The sequence below is a fragment of the Momordica charantia genome, assembly GCF_013281855.1.
Source record: "Momordica charantia cultivar OHB3-1 chromosome 11 unlocalized genomic scaffold, Mcharantia_2.0 BLBB01000011.1, whole genome shotgun sequence".
Classification (NCBI taxonomy): domain Eukaryota; kingdom Viridiplantae; phylum Streptophyta; class Magnoliopsida; order Cucurbitales; family Cucurbitaceae; genus Momordica; species Momordica charantia.
Genome location: NW_028275159.1, coordinates 10,878,119 through 10,888,125, shown reverse-complemented (window position 1 = coordinate 10,888,125; position 10,007 = coordinate 10,878,119). Strand labels below are relative to the sequence as shown.

The 10,007-nt window shown below is 37.5% G+C and overlaps 1 protein-coding gene across 4 annotated transcripts; it reads left to right on the top strand.

The window, feature by feature from the left end:
- The first annotated feature begins 680 nt into the window (after window positions 1-680).
- LOC111013528 (RING/FYVE/PHD zinc finger superfamily protein) lies at window positions 681-10,007 on the top strand. Of its 4 annotated transcripts, XR_015788964.1 has the most exons (9): window positions 682-980; window positions 1,126-1,197; window positions 1,912-1,986; window positions 2,400-2,485; window positions 7,423-7,818; window positions 8,339-8,560; window positions 8,653-8,777; window positions 9,066-9,397; window positions 9,565-10,007. XR_015788964.1 is itself a non-coding variant. In XM_088120006.1 (8 exons), exons 2-8 carry the CDS (start codon window positions 1,195-1,197, stop codon window positions 9,257-9,259), a joined length of 963 nt encoding a protein of 320 aa, XP_087976132.1. In that variant the 5' UTR covers window positions 681-980; window positions 1,126-1,194; the 3' UTR covers window positions 9,260-10,007. The 4 variants fall into 4 exon arrangements, 3 of the variants coding, with proteins under 3 accessions (XP_087976132.1, XP_087976131.1, XP_022143682.1); XM_088120006.1 differs by having other exon boundaries at window positions 681-980; window positions 8,477-8,560; window positions 9,066-10,007; XM_088120005.1 differs by having other exon boundaries at window positions 9,066-10,007.

Here is a 10,007-nt window from a genome sequence, read left to right as displayed (position 1 = left end):
AGTTGAGATAAAATGTTATCTAAATTAATTTAAAATGAATTAACAAATAATTAGAGATTAAAGATTTTTTTAATTAAAAATTTGAAAATTGAAATTCAAAGAAACACTCATTCGTTTTAGTCATTTGGTATTCAAATTTAAAATTTAATCTAAATTTGTTTCCTTAAATTTCTCCTCAATTTTCTTAAATCTCATTTAATCTATCACAATTTTTAATTATAATTGAATTTCAAATTTCAAATTTAATTATTTTCCCCCTATCATTACGTGAGAGAAAAAAAAACAATGTCCAAAGAGGGAGAGCAACGAAGAGCGAGATCTGAAATTTCTTCTGAAGCGATGGAAGATCTGAAATGAATATATATTTTTTTTTTATGGAAGATTTCAAAGGAGTGTTTTTTCCCGTAAAACTCAAACGAAAAAGAGAATAGGATGGAAGATTCAAACAAAAAATATGAGAGATGTTTGGTAAATCCCCAGCTAAAAGAAAAGAGAAAAAGAAGGGAGATGGTGTAGAGAAAAAATTAGAGGAGAAAAGGGATAGATGAGAGAGAGGACGGAGAGAAAATGTATTATATAAATAGAGGGATAGTGAAACTATATTGGTAATTGGGTGATCTCAGCAAATATATTTAGAAAACATGGGTTTCAAAATGGCAATTAAATAACATAAAAGACATGAGATAATGTTATTCCGTCCAATTTCCCGTAATTCTTATTCCACCCGTGAACAAAATAAAAAAATCGGTTTCTGATTCCAATTTTTTAAAATTTCTCGTCCATTTCATCCCTATTCCGTGTTTGGATGTGTTAGTCGGTTCGTACTTGATCGCACTATTTTTGGAAGGTCTGCCATGGCAGTGAACTCTTGAGATGTGTCGAAGTTGCGGTGCAGAGAGGCAGCCAAAGGAGAGAACACAACTTGAACTGCGCACTCAGAACCTCCCTTTTCGCTTCTAAATTTCTGGAGAAGAGAGACGGTAAAGATTTAGGAAGAAACTCTTTCAATTTCGACTGTTCACTCCAAACTTACTCGACTCTTGTCTGAGAGCCATTGCGTTTTCGCTTATTTCTAACCCTATTGAATCAATTAGTTTTTGATCTTCGTGGTGCATTTGTCCGCAGCTCTCTGCCACCTCGTTTTAACGGAAAACATTGTCGCTTTGCTGACTGCTCCACTGAATTAATGTTGAAATGGTGAGATCTTTTGGATTCTCTTGCTTGGGGTTTTTTTTGTTTGTTTTCTAATGAATTCTCCTTGCCTATTCGTTCAAGCGCATGTCACTGTTTCCTTTGGCTAGTTTGGAAATGGGGTTTTGTGCGAGCAGGAGAGAGATTAAGTGTGGGGTTTAGAAAATGGTCATGTCGGGCCACATTACATATGCCAATGGTTGATTTCACCAATAGGATAGGCATTGCATGTTGATACTTGTCTACATATTTCACTTACTTTGTAGTTGAAGGGCTTAAGGTCTATGAGTAGGCAGGGGCGAAGCCATAAATTTTGAAGACAAATTAGAGATAAAACTTTAAAATCTCAACATTTTCATATAAGTTCTTTAATCTAGGATGGGGGAGGGGGCAATTGCCCTCTTTGTTTCTTGGCTCCTCCCTTGTGAGTAGGGGTGTTGTATTGTGCCTTGCATAACATATTATGGGCTTCAAGTTAAATGGTTTATGGTTGTGATATATGTGCATGGCTCTGTAAATTGGAAAGTCATTTTAGCCAGTCTTTCATTTTGGGTTTGTTGAATTCAAAAGCTCTGCGAGTTACTTAAACTGTTTTTTCCGTGAGAATAGCTTTTAAGTTCAAAATTTAGTTTATTTCTCCTCCACCTGCTTCCCTCAACAATCTGAATCTCTCATTTTTCTCTTCTTTTTCAAAATGTCATCATGTTTGTTCGTTTGTAGTCTCTTTGTTGTTTGACTCTGCTGAGAGGAGGGAGCAATGCTTATCATTTTGTTGAATGCCAGTGTACAGTGTTGGTAATATCTCTCTAATCATTTAAAAGATTAATATCTCTCTAATCATTTAAAAGATTAGTATCTCTAGTCACTAGTGATTGTAAATTATATGATCCATAAAATTTAATAATTGAAACTGCTTGCTGATACACATCGTGCAAGCAGGTTACTTGGTAGATTATCATGCATTGCAAATTGAAGTGGGAAAGGGTGAGAGGCTTTTATATTGGTTATGAAATAGGACTACTTTCTTCTAACACCTTAGCTTTTATTTTCTCTGCTAAATTGGTGGTTTAGTAACTTTGTTGATAACAAAATACTGGGGAGGAAGAAAATAGGTTGCGGTTTCTGATGTTTTATTCTGAAGAACACTTGTACTTCTGCAGTTTGTTTGGTTCTTGGATTGTCAATAATAGCTACTTTTGGTACTGCAGGTTGATATTTGTCAGGTATGCGGAGATAGGGGTTTTGTTGAGGCTTTAAATTATTGTAAAAAGTGTCAGGCTTATCCTGTCCATCGGTATGAATTACTGCTCATTGGATTCATTTATTTATTTATTTTCTTAAATCAAATCTTACTGATCATTAGTTTTCTGTATATGTTAAATGTATCAAATTGTCTAATGTTATTACACTCTTGGAGTGAATTCATAGATCTGGACAGTTGACACCAACTTGTGTATTTTAGGTATAAAATTACATCACTGTACGCATCATTTGTTTCCCTGGATGCAAAAAGGCATTAGATTTTACATATTTTAAAACTTTTTTTAAAGGTAATTGTATTATAAATATATTTTTTTTGGATAAGAAACCTTTATATAAACAAAAAAGGGATACAAGGGAACCTAAGGGCAGGGGATGAGGGGACTCCCTCCCCAAAACACTTAAGAATTGTTCTCCGCTCCCATCTCGAATAATCATAGAGAGACTGCAATTACAAAAGAATTTTTGCCCCCAAGGGGCAATTCTTGGCAAGGGTTTGGGGTCTTTTCGTCATACTGGCATAGAGGTCTCAAGTTCGAACCTTCGGGTGAAATTAATTCAAAAAAATTTTTGATGCCTCTTGGGCTCGGGTCTTGGGACAGGTGGGGTATAGGTGCCCTTGGCCCTCAGGTATAGCCTATAGGAGAGCAAAGCTCCAACTCCCGATTTTTCAAAAATTATAAAAGAGTTTCCTGTGTCTATGGCACCACCAAGAAGAGGGCCTATCTTTAAAAACTGAAATTTCTTTCGATCCAAATACTTTAAAGAAGAGCTCTAGCTGCACAGTTCCATATGTTGTCTAGGGACTCTTCCTCTCTATAACATAATAAGCAGACAGATCGGGACTCTGTAATCTACCATTGAGTATTCAAAGTGCTGTGAGCTAGAGACCATAAGAAGACTTTAACTTTCTTTGGGACCTCATACCTCCGAATGAGGGAAATCAGGGGCGTTTTCAGCTTTGACGTGACTTCAAAGAGGTTCTTCAAGGCTGACTTTGCTGTAAAAAGGCCGGAAGAGTGAAGAGACCAGATCACTTTGTCTGCTCGTGCTTCCTCTCCAATCCGATTGGCATCCAATCTGCTCACTAGCCCCAACCATCTGTCAAATTCTCTATAAAATAGGTCTTTTCTCAAACCCAAATCCCAGTCATTCTGATCTTCCTTCTAGCAAACTGCAACAGTGCCCCTCGCTTCAAGGACAACGTATAGATTTCAGGACAATCCTGGGCTGTTGGGTTCTCTCCAGCCCATCTAACTTGCGAAAATTGAATGGCCCGATTCCTTCCACCATGTAATTGTATTATAAATAGAGGATTGCGTTCATGCATAATATGAAATAAATAATCGGTAAAAGGTCCTTTTCAATGACAAGACAAGAATGGTAGATTTTAGCTAAATGAACTAAAATTTATATGTTGAGACATAAATAAATTTTTATTTAATTACTTCCCTCCATCCCTTCTCTCTTTGACTCTTTTCTTGGCCCACCCACTGGTGTAGGTGGCAAACTTCATCTAGCATAGTCATAGGTAGTCACTCAGGTTGCTTTGAGAATGCTGATGCGAGTTTGAACAACAAAGGTATGACAATGTCACTTTCTGAAAAAGTAAGACATGGATACGGAATGCTATGATTATGAAAATATGTACATTTGAAATGAAATTTCCATAGATGAAAGTACAAAGTTGCATAATTGGAATAATTATCTCCATAGATGAAAGTACAAAATTGCATAATTGGAATAATTATCTCCTTTGTGGTGTTTCTGAACAGCCAGCCCAATTTAGGTTAATTACAAAAAGGATTTGAAAATGAACACCTACAAGAACAATGGTATTTAGGAAGGGACTCCTTACACCAAAAAGCCTATGGACTTTTTAGATAAGGTCCTTTCGAAGACATAGTTTGGGTTCAAATGGAGATCTTTGATTTGGAGTTGTATAAGGCCTGTTGATTTCTTTATCCTTGTTAATGGAAAACTAGGAAGAGACTTATTACACCAAAAAGCCTATGATCACATTGATTGGGACTTCTTAATAAGGTCCTTTGGAAGCAATAGTTGGGGTTCAAATGGAGATCCTGGATTGGAGTTGTATAAGGTCTGTTAATTTCTTTATCCTTGTTAATTGAAAACTTAGGGGTAATATTTTTTATTCCAAAGGTCTTAGGCAAGGTGATCCATTTTCCCCTTTGCTCTTTATTATGGTGGTCGACGTTCTCAGCAGGAATGGAGAAGGATGTTATTGGTTGATTTAAGGTGGGGAGGGAAATAACTTATCTTTTGCACCTCTAGTTTGCGGATGACACTCTTCTTTTTCTTTAGTCAGGAAGGGTCTTTCATTGATTTGAATGGCCCCTGTATTTCTTTGAATCTATATTTTGCCTTGAGATTAACGGGGATAAAGTTCGATCATTGGTATAAATTAAGATCCTTCTAAGCTGAGCTCTTGACTTTTTTGATGGATTGTGGGTGAGTAGCCTCCCCTCCACCTACTCAGGCTTCCTTTGAGTAGTAATCCGAATAGTGTCATTTTGGAATCTTGTCAAAGGGGCGCCCTCTACTTGCAAAAAGGCTTTATTTTTTGAGGGGGAAGACTAACTCTCATCCAGTCTATTTTAAGTGGTATTTTGACCTATTTCCTTTCCTTGTTTAGAGTCCTAGTCATGGTCTGAAAAGATTTTGAGAAAATCATGAGAGATTTCTTATGGAAAGGAGTTGATGAGGGAGGAGGATCTCATTTGGTTAGGTGGGAGGTGGTCTTGAGGCCTTTGGCTCTAGGTTGGGCATTGGTAATCTGAGATTGTATAACGAAGCCTTGTTGGCTAATTGGTTGTGGTGCTCCTTTATGGAGCCTAATGCTTTGTAGCATAGGATCATTGAGAGTAAGCATGGTCTGCACCCTTTTGAGCAGGCTTTGGTTTGTGGGTCTAAGAATGCTTCTAAAAACCCCTGGAATGATATTTCATCAAGTTTCCCTATCTTAGTTTTGGAAATGTTCCACTGGGGAAGACTTTGATATATATATTTTTGGGAGGATTGTTGGGTCGGGGATAAGCCTCTTTGTACCATGTTCCCTCACTTGTATTGTCTTTTTGATATAAGGTTGCATGCTGTGGCCTCTATCTGCCTTCCTTGGGTTCTTCATCCTTTTCTTTAGACTTTCTTCACCCTTTGTCGAATTGGGTGGCAGCAGAAGTGGCAGTCCATCTTTCACTCTGCCACATATGCCCAGGAAGGAGAGTATGCCCAGGAAGGAGAGACCTTTGCTTTTGGGCCCCAATCGAGTTCTTTGTTCTAGATCTCATGTGTCCCTTCTTCCCCCTTTCTCCTCACCTGGGAAGGTAAAGATTCCCAAGGTCAAATTCTTTGCGTGGCAGATTTTTCACGGGAGAGTTAACAACTTGTACGATTCTGAGGCACTCGTCCTTCCCCACGGGGGTGCATTCTACGTAAGCAAGCATCGGCGGATCTTGATCATATCTTTTGGATCTGCAATTTCCAGGCTCTTTGGGATCCCCTGTTAGAGTCATTTGGGATTTCTGGGGCGCAGAATAGAGATTGTTGTTATAGGGTGGAGGAGGTTCTTTTGAATCCTCCCTTTTGAAATAAAGGGCAAAATCCTTTATTATGCTTGTTTTTTTATTGTGCTGTGGGTATTTGGATGAGAGAAATGGTAGAATTCTAGAATGAGGTCTTGGGAGGCTGGGAAGAGATATGTTATTAGATTTGACACCTCTTTGTGGACGTCCGTTTCTTGGACTTTTTGTAACTACCAACTAGGTCTTATTCTTTTGGATCGGAGTCCCTTTTTGCATATTTATAGATTGGACTCTTTTTGTGGGGCTTGTTTTTTGTATTCTCCTTGTATTTTCTTTCATATTTCTCAATGAATGCTCGCTTTTTCCTAAAAAAAGAATATTGATCTTATTCTCACTCATTATCATTAAACAAACAAGCACTCCTTTCCAACCATGAACTCCAAAGGGTAGTTTTAGTTCCATTTATTCTGAATTGATGACCTCTTCGAGGTTGAATAGAACTCCAAAAATTCCTTTCTATATGAGCATGAGAACAAAAGCCGTCTGGATGTGTTCACAAGGAGTCTAAATTTTGACGAAAGAAGTATATAAAGATTTTACTCTTTATTTTGTGTGCTTAACTTGACAAGGTGAGTGTCAAGCATCTTGCATCCATTATTTCGGGACAAAAGGGCACTTATTGTCAGGAAGCTTGATCTCTCGCCTCGTTGTAGTTAACTTTGTTGGAAGGAAATAGAACTTTTGAAAATTTAGATAGGTCATGAGAGAATAGGTGTGCGGTCGGCACATTTTGATGTCTTCCATCTGGTTACTTTTTTTGTAATTACTATTTATGTTTAATTATTGTTAAGGTTGAATAAACCACCACTCAACCCAAGAGCTTAAGCTTATGGGTTGGGTAAATTTAATTCATTATATGGATTCTCAACACCCCCCTCATTTGTGGGCTCGGATAATCGACAAGGTCCAACAAGTGGAAATCAATATGAAAGGGGATGAAACAACAATGCAGGGGTTTGAACACAGGACCCATCGCTCGGATACCATGTTAAAGATGAATGAACCACCGCTCACCCAAAAACTTAAGCTTATGGGTTGGGTAAATTTAATTCATTTATATGGATTCTCAACATCAACCTGTGGCCTGTGGGGCTCCTTTTTTGTAATCTGGATCCTTTTTCCCTTTCCTGTGTTGGTTTTCCCATCTTATTTCGACCTCTATGTGTAATTTCATTTGTCTTAATGAAAGGAAGTATTTTTATATTTAAGAAAAAAAATTGAAAAGTCAAGATTTCTGGTGCAGACATGCTGCCAAAATAAGTGAATCTTGCTTATTTGAAACGTATTTGACTTCAAATTCTATTGAGGATATGGAATATTTATTGATTTTGCACTTCCGACCTTGACTCTTGGTCGTTTTATCTTGCAGCTATTGCTTACCTACATTGCCAGAAATTCTTCATGAGTATGTTACTTGGTTTTGCGAAGATTGTGAGGCAATAATGGTGCCAGTTATAAATTGTAAAGTTAAATTTAAAAAGAAAAAGCTTGCCAAACGTCTGAAGAAGAAAAAGGTGAAAAAGAAGAAGAATAAAGGTATTGGCTCAATGGCAAAAATCGAGGCACATAAAGGTCAAAGTTGTTCTCCTATTCAACTACCTGAGGCGCAGTGCAGTGAGAAGAATGATGACATGACACCTGGCAGGTCGGGAGAGCCTGTTCGAGAAGATGGGCCGAATCATAGTGAAGCCACTACGTCTGCCATGTCCAATTTCTTAGGACACAACTGTTATGTTGCACAGCCTATAGTAGAGCCTGTCTGGAGGTGAGAGCTTTTCTTTTTGTTTATGTTTAATTTTTTGGTTAAAATCTCATTTTGGTCTCTAAATCTAACTCTAGGTTTGTTCCGTTTTGGTTCCTGAAGTTTCAAAATGTCCATTTAGTCCTTTTAACTTTCTAAAGATAACAATTTTGGTCCTGGAATTTTCAAAATATTAATTTTAGTTCCTAAACTTTCAAAAAGTAACGGTTATGGTCCTTGGTATGTATTTTACCACTTTATAATCACTTATCCAATATTCATTTTTGACCTATGTAGTTTGAGTACATGCTCACGCTAGTACATTAATATACATATTTGAAGAACAAATGGTTATTTTTCTTAAGTTCAAGGACAAATGACTTAAATAGATATTTTTAAAGTTTAGGACCAGAGAAGAATTTGAAAGTTTGGAGACTAAAATGAACATTTTGAAAGTTCAAGGACCAAAATGAGATCTAAATGTTAATTTTTTATATCGAATTCGCAACATAAAGTGGTCCAATTGGTATTTTGGTCATGACAGGGGAAGTTTAAGATTTTGGAACAAAAGTTTTGGCAGACTTTGTGTACTTGTTGCCCATATGTCTAGCTTAGCATGCTCAAAAGTGTATGAGGAGGCTAAATTGTTACCTCAGTTACTTTCCGTTGAATTACTTCGTAGATGTGATATATGGCCCAAAGGATTTGAGAAAGTGGGGCCAACTGATCAAAGTATTGCCCTTTATTTCTTTCCAGAAGGTGAAAGGTAATGAATTCTATGCTTCTACTTCCATTTCTCTCTCTCTCTCTCCCCTACTTCGATTAATGTAAATGTATACTTTTTTTTCTCTATGGCAGTAGCGAAAAGGCTTTTGATCTTCTGGTCAATTCAATGATGTGCAAGGATCTAGCCATGAAGGCTGTGCTGAAGAATGCGGAGCTTTTAGTTTTTACTTCGTCCATGTTACCGATGCAGTACTGGAGTAAGTTCGCTTATAATCTTTCCATAATTTTCAGTTTGTTATTTCAGTCTCGGTATATTGAGAATCAGGAAGGCGCATCTGGAATGACTTTGAGTTTGAAGTCGTAGTTTTTCGAGTTTTTATTGGGTATATAATTTTTCTCCTAGTAGCCATACAATACGACTAGATTTTAGGAGGTAGAAGAACTCATGAGTGCACGCCTTCTCCTTTGCTGGCAAATTTTTGTGCAATTCATCTAACAATGCCATTTCCAGCATAACTAAAGCACTAAAGCAAATTGATGTGCAGGATTTCAAGCAAGGTACTATTTGTGGGGCGTCTTTCGTGGAAGGCAAGCTTTGCAACAGATAAATAATGTGGCTTCTACGGAGAAAACTTTTTCCGAGTCATTACATTGTATGCAAAGCCCTGTTAGTTCTTTAAGAAACCCCAGTATTCTTCATTCTGTGCCACTACATTCTACTGGCCCTCCTCTGTCGTGATTTCTTTGGTTAACCAAAATCAGTGGTCTGTCTTTAAGTGACTGTAGATTCGATCTCTCATATTGATATGGGGACTGACACTAATCCAACTGTTGACCAAAACACAATGTCGAAGAATTCAGACTTGATATCAGAACGGTTAGAGCTGAAAGTTCTCTAATATTCAAATTAGAAATAGTTTTGGAAGATCTGTAGATGATGAATCTGTCTCGTCTTTCTTTACTGGTAGATAATAGTTCCTCCCCAACCTCAGCTCTTTTGAGGCCATCCCGGTTACCGCCCGACATTGTGGTTTTTTCTTGCAGATCAGCAGCTCTACTGCCATGTGCCAATTATAGCCGACTTACTGAACAATTAGTTTCCTTTTTGCACCGGAGATCACAGGAAGTTAGGGAGAGTACCTCCATTTCCCAACTTTTGGCAGTTTTTTGATCTTCTCTTGAAGGTGGCCTTGTGTTGTGGCTTTGGTTTATCATTTTTGTGGGGTGATATGTGGGTATAGGAAAACAGTGCTGAATATAAATCTCTAAGCCAATATTTTACAGTCAGCTGTGCAGAACTGTGTTGAGCCATGTGTCGACGGGTTATCCGAGGATTATAAAGGGAGAGATCTTTGTTCTGAATGGATATTCTTCCTGAAAGTCATTAACTTGTTGCATTATACGGCAATGGTCTTCTGCCACTTATTTTATCCTGGGATGAACTCTATGTTTTGCAGGAAATATTAATTTGGGTTCAAATTTTTTTA